Genomic DNA, 14,842 nt, shown 5'->3' with positions numbered 1-14,842 from the left:
GACAGGTACTCACAGAGGCCTATTTATAAAGACCATCAGCATTGCTGTTTGTATTGCAACACTTCTGCCCTCGTTCATAGCTTGATGGACCAATGAGAGAGCAATGAAACTTCAAAATCTAAAATGACTCCATCTTGTCTTTTGCCCTTTTGGAATATTAAGGTTGGACACAATTGTTTTCACTGTGATTGAAATCTAGAAAACACAGCGGAGAAAATACCCACCAGAGCTTTACAAATGGCTGAGATCATTGAAACTGATATTTTTTTTAATATTCATTTTGACTTTTTCTAAAAAGGTCCCTAAAGTTTACGGAAAGCTATTTGGCACAGCATCCAATCAGTAGTCCAGAGCGCAGATCAGAGCCACGCCCCGTTTTATCCAGTGGGTTTGCGGTTGGCTGCTGTGGAGCTCCACTGCGATGACGTAATTGGTGGAATGTCCCGTGGTGGAGAGCGTTCCTGGGGGGGGGGAGAGAAAAGAATTCTGGTCAATCATTTATGGTATTCAGAGGCTGGTATGTGTATCTATAGGGGTACTAGTGGCAGGTTAAAGGGGTTGCTCCAACTCAGAGTTAACCATCCTCTGATCTATCCGCTGTGCAACTCTCATGCACCCCCTGCCTATATGCGCCTACCTGTTGCAGGGGGCGCATATGAGAGGTGCACAGCGGATAGATCAGAGCTCCCCTTGGTGACCTTCCCAGTACACTGAAGAGGCTGCACCTGTGTCCTTAAAGGGGACCTCCGGTTGAACTACAACTCTGATGATATCCATCTACCCTGGGCTGCTTCTAACACCACCCTAAGAGGGATTCTTGGCAGACCTCCATTTATTTATACACTACGCAATACCTTTGCGCATCTGGTGAGTGCGCATTTTATCTGTTTCCTGCCCCTCACCGAATTTTGTCGATTTATACAACTGGGAATATTGGAGTCACCTTGAGCTTTTATATATTCATTTATACATTGATTACTGACTGGAATTATATTTATGAGATATAGGATTCATACGCATCAGGATTATATTTTAGCGCTGCACGAATATTTTATATATCTTCTTCAGCTCTGCTAAGAAAGGTCTAAACATTTCTATTAGTTTTCCTTTAAGGTTTCTTCTTAAATCAAGATCCTTCTCCACATCACTGCTTGATCTGGTCTCTATATGGCAGCCGTAGAGTTCAGCCTTTTCTCATCCTAGCTTTGGAGTTCCGTACGTAAAACCTACAGGGTTGGACATCGCAGAGCCTGGAAGTGACCTTCGGCCACTGTGCTCCACTTTAGGTGGTCTCTACGCCCTGTTCTGGTAACAAGTTAGCCACAGAGCTGTTGGCATTGCCACAGCTCGTCTCTAAGGACTCAGACTGAGAACAGGGAGTTGCCTTGATATTTGTAAAGGTTATAACCATCTCACCGGTTTTTGGTTGGATTCTAACCTTCATTCTTGCCTACCCTTTTTGGGGTGTTCCCAGTCACCTTGACCTTTCAGTCATGTGGCCATTGTGGGACTGAATCCTGGCTTCTTAGGAGCCATTTCTTCCACGGGTTGTGAACCTAGTAACTGAACTTTGGGTTCCCTGCTCTAGCTTGTGCGGCCCATGTCTGGTCTGGTCTGGTGGACACTGTCCAGGGTGCAGGATGGGTTAAAAGTCAGTCTAGACCAGCAATGGGCAAACTACGGCCCGACGGACCTTTTAATCCGGCCCGCGGAGCGTGATACTGTCAGGGTGGCTGTCAGGATGTGTGTAGGCGGGGCAGCATGACGAACATGAGGGGAGGGGAGCTAGGCTCCTCTCACAGTCCGCCCTGAACAGCGCGGGAACACGGCGAGAGGAACGCGCGAAGCAAAGGTAAGTAAATTGACACAGGGGGGACTTGGGGACTTAATAGGGGGGATGAATTACTACAGTCAGGTCCATAAATATTGGGACATCGACACAATTCTAACATTTTTGGCTCTATACACCACCACAATGGAGTTGAAATGAAACAAACAAGATGTGCTTTAACTGCAGACTGTCGGCTTTAATTTGAGGGTATTTACATCCAAATCAGGTGAACGGTGTAGGAATTACAACAGTTTGCATATGTGCCTCCCACTTGTTAAGGGACCAAAAGTAATGGGACAACTGGCTTCTCAGCTGTTCCATGGCCAGGTGTGTGTTAATCCCTCATTATCCCAATTACAATGAGCAGATAAAAGGTCCAGAGTTCATTTCAAGTGTGCTATTTGCATTTGGAATCTGTTGCTGTCAACTCTCAAGATAAGATCCAAAGAGCTGTCACTATCAGGGAAGCCATCATTAGGCTGAAAAAACAAAACAAACCCATCAGAGAGATAGCAGAAACATTAGGCGTGGCCAAAACAACTGTTTGGAACATTCTTAAAAAGAAGGAACGCACCGGTGAGCTCAGCAACACCAAAAGACCCGGAAGACCACGGAAAACAACTGTGGTGGATGACCGAAGAATTCTTTCCCTGGTGAAGGAAACACCCTTCACAACAGTTGGCCAGATCAAGAACACTCTCCAGGAGGTACAGTGGGGATCGAAAGTTTGGGCACCCCAGCTAAAAATGTGTATTAATGTGCATAAAGAAGCCAAGGAAAGATGGAAAAATCTCCAAAAGGCATCAAATTACAGATTAGACATTCTTATAATATGTCAACAGAAGTTAGATTTTATTTCCATCATTTACACTTTCAAAATAACAGAAAACAAAAAAATGGCGTCTGCAAAAGTTTGGGCACCCTGCAGAATTTATAGCATGCACTGCCCCCTTTGCCAAGCTGAGACCTGCCAGTGTCATGGATTGTTCTCAATCATCGTCTGGGAAGACCAGGTGATGTCAATCTCAAAGGTTTTAAATGCCCCGACTCATCTGACCTTGCCCCAACAATCAGCACCATGGGTTCTTCTAAGCAGTTGTCTAGAAAACTGAAACTGAAAATAGTTGACGCTCACAAAGCTGGAGAAGGCTATAAGAAGATAGCAAAGCGTTTTCAGATGTCAATATCCTCTGTTCGGAATGTAATTAAGAAATGGCAGTCATCAGGAACAGTGGAAGTTAAAGCAAGATCTGGAAGACCAAGAAAAATATCAGACAGAACAGCTCGCAGGATTGTGAGAAAAACCATTCAAAACCCACGTTTGACGGCACGATCCCTCCAGAAAGATCTGGCAGACACTGGAGTTGTGGTCACTATTCCACTATAAAGAGATACTTGTACAAATATGGTCTTCATGGAAGAGTCATCAGAAGAAAACCTCTTCTACGTCTCCACCACAAATATCATCGTTTGAACTTTGCAAATGAACATATAAACAAGCCTGATGCATTTTGGAAACAAGTTCTGTGGACCGATGAGGTTAAAATTGAACTTTTTGGCCGGAATGAGCAAAGGTACGTTTGGAGAAGAAGGGGCACAGAACTGAATGAAAAGAACCTCTGTCCAACTGTGAAGCATGGGGTTGGATCAATCATGCTTTGGGGTTGTGTTGCAGCCAGTGGCACAGGGAACATCTCACGAGTAGAAGGAAAAATGGATTCAATAAAATTTCAGCAAATTTTGGATGGTAACTTGATGCCATCTGTGAAAAAGCTGAAGTTAAAGAGAGGATGGCTTCTACAAATGGATAATGATCCTAAACACACCTCGAAATCCACGGGGGATTACATCAAGAGGCGTAAACTGAAGGTTTTGCCATGGCCTTCACAATCTCCTGACCTCAACATCATTGAAAATCTATGGATAGACCTTAAAAGAGCCGTGCGTGACAGACAGCCCAGAAATCTCAAAGAACTGGAAGACTTTTGTAAGGAAGAATGGGCAAAGATACCTCAAACAAGAATTGAAAGACTCTTGGCTGGCTACAAAAAGCGTTTACAAGCTGTGATACTTGCCAAAGGGGGCAGTACAAGATATTAACTCTGCAGGGGGCCCAAACTTTTGCAGACGCCATTTTTTTTGTTTTCTGTTATTTTGAAAGTGTAAATGATGGAAATAAAATCTAACTTTTGTTGACATATTATAAGAATGTCTAATCTGTAATTTGATGCCTTTTGGAGATTTTTCCATCTTTCCTTGGCTTCTTTATGCACATTAATACACATTTTTAGCTGGGGTGCCCAAACTTTCCATCCCCACTGTAGGTGTATGTGTGTCAAAGTCACCAATCAAGAGAAGACTTCACCAGAGTGAATACAGAGGGTTCACCACAAGATGGAAACCATTGGTGAGCCTCAAACACAGGAAGGCCAGATTAGAGTTTGCCAAACGACATGTAAAAAAGCCTTCACAGTTCTGGAACAACATCCTATGGACAGATGAGACCGACATCAACTTGTACCAGAGTGATGGGAAGAGAAGAGGATGGAGAAGGAACTGCTCATGGTCCTCAGCATACCACCTCATCAGTGATCATGGTGGTGGTAGTGTCATGGCGTGGGCATGTATGGCTGCCAATGAAACTGCTTCTCTTGTATTTATTGATGATGTCACTGCTGACAGAAGCAGCCGGATGAATTGTGAAGTGTTTCGGGAATATTATCGGCTCATATTCAGCCAAATGCTTCACAACTCATTGGACGCTTCACAGTGCAGATGGACAATGACCCAAAGCAGACTGCAAAAGACACCAAAGAAGTGGAATGTTCTGCAATGGCCAAGTCCATCACCTGACCTGAATCCGATTGAGCATTTCACTTGCTGAAGACAAAACTGAAGGGAAAATGCCCCAAGAACAAGCAGGAACTGAAGACAGTTGCAGTAGAGGCCTGGCAGAGCATCACCAGGGATGAAACCCAGCGTCTGGTGATGTCTATGCGTTCCACACTTCAGGCTGTAATTGACTGCAAAGGATTTGCAACCAAGCATTAAAAAGTGAAAGTTTGATTTATGATTATTATTCTGTCCCATTGCTTTTGGTCCCTTAACAAGTGGGAGGCACATATGCAAACTGTTGTAATTCCTACACCGTTCACCTGATTTGGATGTAAATACTCTCAAATTAAAGCTGACAGTCTGCAGTTAAAGCACATCTTGTTCGTTTCAAATCCATTGTGGTGGTGTATAGAGCCAAAAATGTTAGAATTGTGTCCATGTCCCAATATTTATGGACCTGACTGTATATGGAGGATTAATTACTATATGGAGGATGAATTACTATGCTTACTATGGGGGAATATTACTATACTTACTATGGATGACACATACACATCATTCATCTACTCTTGGTCCGGCCCCCGGGTCCAATATATGAACCCATTGCGGCCCTCAAGTCAAAAAGTTTGCCCACCCCTGGTCTAGACTATGGTTGGAGCCACAGAAAGAAAACAATGTCCTGTAAGCTGCACACCAAGAGACCCCGTGCATCAAAGTGTTGTCAGTAGCCTCAGCTTACTGACGCGTTTCACCCTGCATACAGGGCTTCGTATTTGAGGCCTCAATGACAGCCCCATGGGCGGGGTGAAATGCGTTGAAGGGTGTGGCCAGGACAGAGATAGACTGAGGCTGCTCACAACTGTTTGATGCACGCGGTTGCTTGGTGTGCGGCTTGTGGGACATCATTTTCATTCCGTTTAACAGATTGTGATTTCAAACTGCTTCAGGATTCTCTGTGATGACGCTTGGCGCAGTGATTACCGGGTTTGACAATCTTACGGTATGGAGTTCTGGTTTCTTAACCCATATGGGGTCAGGTGAGTAGAGACTGGGAACCTACCTACAGAGACCAGCTGGCCTTTGCCTTTACAGGAACTTTTTCTGTCTATCCTCAGGCTGGCCATACATTATACAATTGTCAAAACAAAATTGCTTGATTCCACCATCAACACAGTCCGTTTTGATGGGGGGAATCCCTCCCGCTGCACTATTGTAGTCGGACAGTGAAGGTTTCCCCGCCATCATAATACAATGATTACTACCGTTGGCTATAGCAGTGATCATATGGGAAAAAAAAACAAAAAACAACAGGCTGGTCGTATTGAAGTCGATCGATAGATTGACTTCAGTACATCCAGCTTGCCCATAGATGAATCAAAATTCCGCCAGTTCCTGATCTCTAGGGAAAGGGAGATTGGTCATCTGCTATTACTGAACCCTCCTCTTCGCAGTCCCCGCTTTACCTGCCCGGGTCAGGGTCTTGTAGATGGGGCACAAGTAGGTCCCGGAGGTGGAAGGTTTGCGTTCAGACACAGGTACTAGCCAGATGACTGCCATCTCTGTGTAGAGTTCTTTAGGCCTTGATTCTGCCAGCTGCATGGTTGTCTTGTCCCAGCACGCTCCTTCCAGGTACAGGCCGTAAATGTAACACCCTTCTGGAGGGCGCTGCTGCAGCTCTGATACTGTCTCCCGGAGAACCTACAACAGGCAAACAGATAACATCAATGAATCTGCCCAATGGGGTTTAGACTTGGATTAAAACATGGACAGATATTAGGGCAGGGGTGTCAAGCTCAATTTCATAATGGGCCGCAGCAGCAGTATAGATGCCCTCATCTGGGGTGCGTTATACACAAAGTGCAGGGTTCAAGGGTGCACTGTGTGCAGGGTTCAGGGGTGCGCTGAGTGCAGGGATCAGCGGTGCGCTATGTACAGAGTGCAATGTTCAGGGGTGCGCTATGTACAGAGTGCAGGCTTCAGGGGTTCGCTACATACAGATTGCAGGGTTGCGCTGAGTGCAGGGTTCAGGGGTACACTACGTACAGAGTGCAAGGTTCAGGGGTGGCTTAAGTACAAAGTGCAGGCTTCAGGGGTGCTCTATGTACACAGTGCAGACTTCAGGGGTGCGCTACGTACAGAGTACATGGTTCAGGGGTTTGCTATGTACAGATTGCAGGGGTTCGCTAAGTGCAGGGTTCAGGGGTGCACTACGTACAGAGTGCATTGTTCAGGGGTGGCTTAAGTACAAAGTGCAGGCTTCAGGAGTTTAGAGAGTGCAGGGGTATACAGAGTGCAGGGTTTAGGGATGTGCTACGTACAGAATGCAGGGTTCAGAGGTGCGCTGTACGCAGGGTTCAGGGGTGCGCTGCGTACAGAATGCAGGGTTCAGAGGTGAGCTGTATGCAGGGTTCAGAGGTGAGCTGCATACAGTACACAGGGTTTAGGGGTGTGTTTTGTACAGACTGCAGGGTTCAGGGGTGCGCTACGTACTAAGTGCAGGGTTCAGGGGTGCGCTACGTACTGAGTGCAGGGTTCAGGGGTGCGCTACGTACTGAGTGCAGGGTTCAGGGGTGCGCTACGTACTGAGTGCAGGGTTCAGGGGTGCGCTACGTACTGAGTGCAGGGTTCAGGGGTGCGCTACGTACTGAGTGCAGGGTTCAGGGGTGCTTTACGAAGAGTGAGGCAATTCTTTCACCCTAATAACACCAGGCAGAGTTCCATTATTTCCAGAGCGTATAAGAAACCGTTTTTGTGCAGACCAGAGTTCTGACGCAGAAAAATGTCTTACCCTAAATTCGAAGGAGATTGTATCGATGGAGATGACGTGTTTCCTGGCAAAGTTCTGTAAGGTTCCGGTTAGGAAAGCCTGAGGGAAGAACAAGCCACTGATCCAGAAGACAGCCGGGATTCCGTCTGTGATCCATTTCTGAAGGAACTTGATTCTCTCGAGAAGGTCAACCACCCAGGAGGACAATGGCTTCAGTGATGGATACGCCTGGATGAAAGCAACATATATTCAAAGATCTGAGCAACAGAGGATCATGAAATGCTGTAGGAGGGTGATGGAGCCCCGTCTGGATTCTGACCTTTGCCCGCCAGAGTTCTGGCACTGAATTGTTATAAAGACTGTTGGCCATGAGCTCCAGCTGGGATGACATGACGACCTGACCTTTCATGGCCTTCAGCAGGTCACTCAGAGTCTGGGAGAGGACGCCAAGGAGACGGTTATACCTGGAGGAATAATAAATATTAAGAGATTGATTTCCTTTATTCTTCTATTTAGCTCTGACTTGTACTGCAGGGCTATATGGAGAACAGTGAGATGGTCACATCAGTCTGCACCAGAGGAGCTTACACTCTAATGTCCAACCACACCGCAATTAGTAGGTTTTTGGTCTCTGGAAAGCAATAGGAATCCAACACAAATACGCCCCTCCATATCACATTCTGGTTTGCTTGAAGGGATTGAACCCAGGACCCCAGTGATATACAAGTGCCAGATCCATATGCTACTCCACGACCTATGGTCATAACTCCTAGACCTCAAATGGTCTCCCATGCTCCATACCGTATGACCTCCTGCACCAACACGGTGTTCATGGACTCCTGGTACATCACGGGGTATTTTTCCATCACTTCCTGCACAGGGATGAGCGATGGAACCTTCTTCAGGATCCCCTCAGCGATTTCTTCCACCATCTGAAGGAAATGACTCGTCGGTGACAGTTCAAACAAGACAGCTGTGTCTGGATACAGAAACCCTACTCACCTCATCACGACTCCCCCCTGCACTCTGCGTCCGTGGCTGCAGCGTCACAAGAGACCCCAGAAGGGCGAAGCTTTCGTTTTGTGCGAATGTGATGTTGGCGTTTTCATGGAGACCAAACAGCTCTGTCAGATCGTTGAGTGGAAGAGAGCGAATGTACTGCAGATAACCCTAAAACAAATGCATGGCAAAAAGGATTAAAACAGTGTGTCCTATGTAAACTAGAGATGATCCACCAATCACAGGCCAGACACCTGAAGCTACAGCTTAAAGCAGCCTTTCTCTGGCTTTTCAACTCAGAGGAACCCTTGAAATAACTTTCTGGGCTCGGGAAACCCCTGCTAAACATTACCATCTCTACAATTCCTGATACATTAGTGTTACATTCAGTGAGAAGAATGTCCCTTACATTGGGGGTCAGTGGGAAAAATGTCCCTTACATTGGGGGTCAGTGGGAAGAATGTCCCTTACATTGGGGGTCGGTGAGAAGAATGTCCCTTACATTGGGGTTCGGTGAAAAGAATGTCCCTTACATTGGGGGTCGGTGGGAAGAATGTCCCTTACATTGGGGGTCAGTGAGAAGAATGTCCCTTACATTGGGGGTCAGTGAGAATGTCCCTTACATTGGGGGTCAGTGAGAAGAATGTCCCTTACATTGGGGGTCAGTGAGAAGAATGTCCCTCACATTGGTGGTCAGTGGGAAGAATGTCCCTTACATTGGGGGTCAGTGGGAAGAATGTCCCTTACATTGGGGGTCAGTGGGAAGAATGTCCCTTACTTTGGAGATCAGTGGGAAGAATACCCCTTTACATTGGGGGTCAGTGGGAAGAAATGTCCCTTACATTGGGAGTCAGTGGGAAGAATGCTCATTACATTGGGGGTCAGTGGGAAGAATGTCCCTCACATTGGTGGTCAGTGGGAAGAATGTCCCTTACATTGGTGGTCAGTGGGAAGAATGTCCCTTACATTAGGGGGTCAGTGGGAAGAAATGTCCCTTACATTGGGAGTCAGTGGGAAGAATGCTCATTACATTGGGGGTCAGTCGGAAGAATGTCCCTCACATTGGTGGTCAGTGGGAAGAATGTCCCTCACATTGGTGGTCAGTGGGAAGAATGTCCCTTACATTGGGGGTCAGTGGGAAGAATGTCCCTTACATTGGGGGTCAGTGGGAAGAATGTCCCTTACATTGGTAATCAGTGGGAAGAATGTCCCTTACATTGGTGGTCAGTGAGAAGAATGTCCCTTACATTGGGGGTCAGTGGGAAGAATGTCTCTTACATTGGTGGTCAGAGGGAAAAATGTCCCTTACATTGGTGGTCAGTGGGAAGAATGTCCCTTACATTGGGGGTCAGTGGGAAGAATGTCCCTTACATTGGTGGTCAGTGGGAAGAATGTCCCTTACATTGGTGATCAGTGGGAAGAATGTCCCTTACATTGGGGATCAGTGGGAAGAATGTCCCTTACATTGGTGATCAGTGGGAAGAATGTCCCTTACATTGGGGGTCAGTGGGAAGAATGTCCCTTACATTGGTGGTCAGTGGGAAGAATGTCCCTTACATTGGTGGTCAGTGGGAAGAATGTCCTGTAACTCAGACATCTTCATCCAGTCCCCATGGAATGTGTCAAGGCAGATGTTGACTGCCCAAGAACAGAATGGGAGGTATGAAAGCTGTAGAACCTCCCTGTTCTAGTTACATAATCCCATGTCTTCTGTCATGAAGTCTACATAGGTGTCCGTCATGCAATTTACATGGCTAAATTTAATGGTCCAACATTGGAGGAAAAATTCTACAGGCCAAGATGCCACACTTTTCCTATACCGAAAGGGACGGGGCCATTGTTTAGAGGACGAGGAGCACATTTTGGACAAAGCAGTCAACTGGTACTGAACAGGATTGCCAACCATCCATAAATTTACGGACAGCTTGTAAACCGATGTACACGCTCTGAAAATGTCTGTTATGGACAGCGGCTACCCATAAAAAATATGGCTACGAGCTGGCTGCGGAACTGCGCATGCAAAAAATGCTTAATGTTAGTTGGGACAGTTCTTTTATCCCTTTTGCTGCGGCACCCCTGGACACTCTTCGCGGCACCCTGCTTGAGAAACCCTGTTATAGAGGATAAGATACAAAAAACTGCTCACGTTCAGGTCGTAGGTCGGGTTGATCTGATGGTAAACTCCTGACTCTGAGAACTTGTAACCATCTTCTAGCACCGGCGGCTGGTAAAAGTCCTGCAGGATACTAAGGAGGCATCGTCTGTCCCAGTCGTCGGTGACGCGACCTCCATAATTAATCTCACCAGCCGTGTAACGCAGAACCTGCCACAAAACATACAATTACCTCCTCGCATTGCTGCATGAGGCTGATCTATGATATCTGGACAGATAAGATGTCACATAAAAGGCCATCCCTTTCCTCCTCACCTTGTATGGAATGTCAGTGTACTCCTCCAGAAACATCCGCAGCTGAGAGATACAGATCCTAAGATCTCCATCTGTGAATTCATAAGGGATATTGAATCCCAGCGGACCAAACTTCCGTCTTTCTAGAGTGCTGCCATGGAACAGACAAAGAGATAGCAGCAAGGCCTTGTGTTCCAGAGCCTGTTGGGGGTAGAAGCATGGTCAGTAGAAGACAGGAGGTGGTACACTAGGAGGTTGATGATTCTAGTAGAGAATTGGAGATTCAGATTAAGAAAGTTCTCGGAATTTAGATTTTTACAGTAAGCTATGGATCTGGCAGGTGAAGATCTTGTTTGAGTTGTTCTTCATCCTAGGGAAGCCCACTTTAGCGTTTGGCGGTGCTGGAATGTTAGGCTCCTCAATGGTTTCTTCTATTTCTCAGTAATTCTATTGGTGAGATATCTTAATTGGAAGGGAGGGAGGGAGGGACATAAAGATGGGCTGAAGACCTTGTAGGAGGGTGAGTACTTACCTTCTTGCAGTCACTTAGTTCTGCATCGGTCAGGCTCAGGTAAGTCCGCAAGAGATTGGCTTTCACCCCACGTGGAGGCTCAATGGTCAGCTTAGAGCCGTTCTGTAATATGGATACTGGGAACTGGTTACTGGGCATACTGGTCAGCCAGAGACGGAAATCCCGATGGACCTGCAGAACAGAGACCGTTGTATTATCACTCACAAACCTGCACAATGGTTGGAGTAGAATTGGACTGCAAAAAATGAAAAACTTACTTTATCAGGGTCAATACTCTCTATTAGCCTCTCCAGGGAGGGCATCCAGCTGGGGGCGAGGTGGCAGTTCTGGAAGAATACCCATTTCCCTCTCTCCATGGCGTTCCTCATCATGGCCTCTGCCCGAGGACCCTGCAGGAAGGAAGACAATCCTGGGAACTCTTTTACTTCAAAAAGTACAATATATCTGGAAATAGTTGACTATATGGATGATCTGATTTGGTATGATGAAGATCCAGGGGGAAATAGGTGTGAAGCTGGCTGAGCAGTGGAAGAGGTACTTACCTGTCCCTGACCCAAAGATATGGCACTAAGTTTCTTAGAGAACCTCATTTCTTCTGCAAACTTGTAGAGATCAGCAGCCGGGTCGGTACCGGGAGAAAGGATGAAGATGAGTGACGTTACAGGAGAGGAATCGCGGAATACTGCGCCCAGGTCAGCCGTCTAATTGAGGAGAAGGATGAATGCGAACTTAAATATTCCACCTCTGCGCAACAATCAGTACTGGACATCTGGAAGGTGAGCGGTCTACTGTACCTGCGGCTCTATGAACCTCTGTCCCAGCTGGTGACACACATAGTCCTGCATGGCATTGGTCACTTTGTCTCCTCGCAGACAGCGCAAAATCAGCATTTTCTGGAAGGCGTCCAGAGACTGCTCCAAACCACCCGGGAGACCCGCTCTGGAAATTATTATTATTATTATTATTACTACGAGTTTATATAGCGCCAAAGGGTTTGCTCAGCGCTGTACAATAGAGGGGGGGACAATACATGGCACAGTACAACAACAACAAACAACATACGAGGGGTAAGAGGGCCCTACTCTTTCGAGCTTACAATCTAGGAGGGAGGGGGTAATGGTACAGTAGGAAGTGGCTGAGGGGAATGAGGGGTGGGAGGAAAGAGGGAGAATGGCCGTTAGGTGAGGGTGGGGTAGGCTTCCCTGAAGAGATGGGTTTTGAGGGAGCGCCTGAATGTGAAGAGGGAAGGCGACAGTCTGATGGATTGGGGCAGTGAGTTCCAGAGGATGGGGGAGGACCTGGAGAAGTCCTGTAGTCGTGCATGGGAGGAGGAGACCAGGGAGCAGGATAGAAGGAGGTCCTGTGAGGAGCGAAGGGTACGGGTAGGGCGGTACTTGGGGATCAGGTTGGTGAGGTAGTCAGGGGCAGTGTTGTGATTGGCTTTGTAGGTCAGGGTTAGGAGTTTAAATTTGATGCGTTGGGCAATCGGGAGCCAGTGGAGGGAGAGGCAGAGGGGGGTGGCAGAGGTGGAGCGGGTGGAAATGAGGAACACAACACGTTATACAACCCAACACACACAACATGGATGAATAGTTTGCCCAATCTATATCTGGCAGCTAAAGTTGGCCACACACACCATACTGTACAATATCTGCCCAATCGTCTTATAGATTTACCAACAAATATGTCTTCTTTGCTCTAAATGACACAAATTAAATCTGTCCTCTCTCCTCCCCTTCAGTCTTGCACAGGTGTACCGGCTCCTCCCCTTCAGTCTTGCACAGGTGTACCGGCTCCTCCCCTTCAGTCTTGCACAGGTGTACCGGCTCCTCCCCTTCAGTCTTGCACAGGTGTACCGGCTCCTCCCCTTCAGTCTTGCACAGGTGTACCGGCTCCTCCCCTTCAGTCTTGCACAGGTGTACCGGCTCCTCCCCTTCAGTCTTGCACAGGTGTATCGGCTCCTCCCCTTCAGTCTTGCACAGGTGTACCAGCCTGGACTGAAATGGCTTCCTATGATGTCACTGCACACTGTGAGCTTCTCACAATGTGCTTTAGAAACTGCAGCCAGTCAGATGGAGCTCCACCTCATTTCCTGGCTGGAGGACATCCAGCATCATCTAGTCTTTCCTCCACAGTCTGACTGTCCCTGGTCCACCTCTTTCATTCATTGGATTTCAGTTCTTTCAGTCATGGAGGCTTAGCATTACCTAGGATGGTCTGCATGCAAATCCAGCCTGACTGGGGAAGGCACACAACTTGGATGAGTAGTTTGTCCAATCTATATCTGGCAGCTAAAGTTGGCCACACACACCATACTGTACAATATCTGCCCAGCTTCCAGCATTCACAATGGACTACTGACTTGGGGACATCTATAGATGATTAAGAATGGAACCAAATTTGGGAAACCGTGAAATCCAGTTGCCGCAATGTGTTGCCTGTAGAAATGAATTGCACAATGATATCTGGTACCAATTCGAATTTCCCTTTATGTACATGGTTATTCTCCTTGTTATTCGAGGATGTTGGACAACTGGGAACCTTTTATCATACCTGGTGAACCTGCCCGGTGGCCCTGCAATACTGGACCAATATCCTCCTCCTTTTTATTACGCCTCAGGGACACGAGATTCCCCCAAAGTTCGCCCTTCTGTGTGTCAGACCAACTTACATTTTCAAGGCTCAATTTCGGTCTATTGTCCATACTGATACTGAGCAGAAGATTGGTAAAGCCTGGAAAACTCCTACGTTTCCCATAAGAACTTGCACTGCTTCAGACTGGCATCTTCTAAAGGTATTTTGATATTTGCATAACTCCTCCCTCCTAGGACTCACCGGTGTGGCTCGGGGCTGTCGCAGATCCTCCGGTACTCCTCGCCGTATTGGGTGATTTGCTCTTTGATGTTGCTGAAGTTGCTTAGTAAATTCAGCGCTTGGATGTCCCTCCAGGCTCGCTCGGTCAGCCACTCTGAACATGGATTCTCAGCCAGATTGGGCGCTGTACCCCCCGACAGCAAGAAACGCCATTCATCCTGCAGAACATAGCGGGGGCAATGAACTAAAGAGTTAAACAAGTTCCCACTGCGAACCTCCCCTGTTGGGTTTTATTATTACATGAGTAATATACATGATTTCTATAGCGCCAACAGTTTATACAGCACTTTACATTACAAAAGAAGACAGCACAGTTTTCAATACAATTCAATACAAGAGGATTAGTAGAGCCTTATCATAGGAGCTTACTATCTAAAAGGGAGGGGCAAGTGATACAAAAGGTAATAACTGTGGAGGGATGAGTTGATGGAGAAAGTTAAAGTTAATTTATTAGGTGGAAGTGGCATAGGCATCCCTGAAGAGATGGGTTTTCAGGGATCACCTAAAGGTGGACAGGGTAGGCGATAGACAGATTGGGGTAGGGAATTCCAGAGGATGGGAGAGGCTCTGGAGAAGTCCTGGAACCAAGTGTGGAAG

At 46.9% G+C, this 14,842-nt stretch overlaps 1 protein-coding gene across 1 annotated transcript in view; it reads right to left on the bottom strand.

The window, feature by feature from the left end:
• Positions 1-250: 250 nt before the first annotated feature.
• Positions 251-14,842, bottom strand: part of DNAH1 (dynein axonemal heavy chain 1) — a 109,045-nt gene continuing 94,453 nt past the window's right edge. Inside the window, exons 64-76 of the mRNA XM_089666400.1 lie at positions 14,207-14,403; positions 12,166-12,310; positions 11,914-12,072; positions 11,629-11,760; positions 11,372-11,542; positions 10,861-11,040; positions 10,579-10,755; positions 8,436-8,603; positions 8,235-8,365; positions 7,753-7,897; positions 7,455-7,661; positions 6,130-6,364; positions 251-461 (exon numbers count right to left, since the gene is read on the bottom strand). Of these exons, the coding sequence (XP_089522526.1) occupies positions 340-461; positions 6,130-6,364; positions 7,455-7,661; positions 7,753-7,897; positions 8,235-8,365; positions 8,436-8,603; positions 10,579-10,755; positions 10,861-11,040; positions 11,372-11,542; positions 11,629-11,760; positions 11,914-12,072; positions 12,166-12,310; positions 14,207-14,403 (2,169 nt within the window). The 3' untranslated portion in view covers positions 251-339. The remainder of the gene's footprint in view (positions 462-6,129; positions 6,365-7,454; positions 7,662-7,752; positions 7,898-8,234; positions 8,366-8,435; positions 8,604-10,578; positions 10,756-10,860; positions 11,041-11,371; positions 11,543-11,628; positions 11,761-11,913; positions 12,073-12,165; positions 12,311-14,206; positions 14,404-14,842) is intronic.

The sequence above is a fragment of the Staurois parvus genome, unplaced genomic scaffold (assembly GCF_062004578.1).
Source record: "Staurois parvus isolate SC_StPar_1 unplaced genomic scaffold, SC_StPar_1.0 ptg002689l, whole genome shotgun sequence".
NCBI classification, from domain to species: domain Eukaryota; kingdom Metazoa; phylum Chordata; class Amphibia; order Anura; family Ranidae; genus Staurois; species Staurois parvus.
This window is presented reverse-complemented; position numbering and strand designations above follow the sequence as displayed.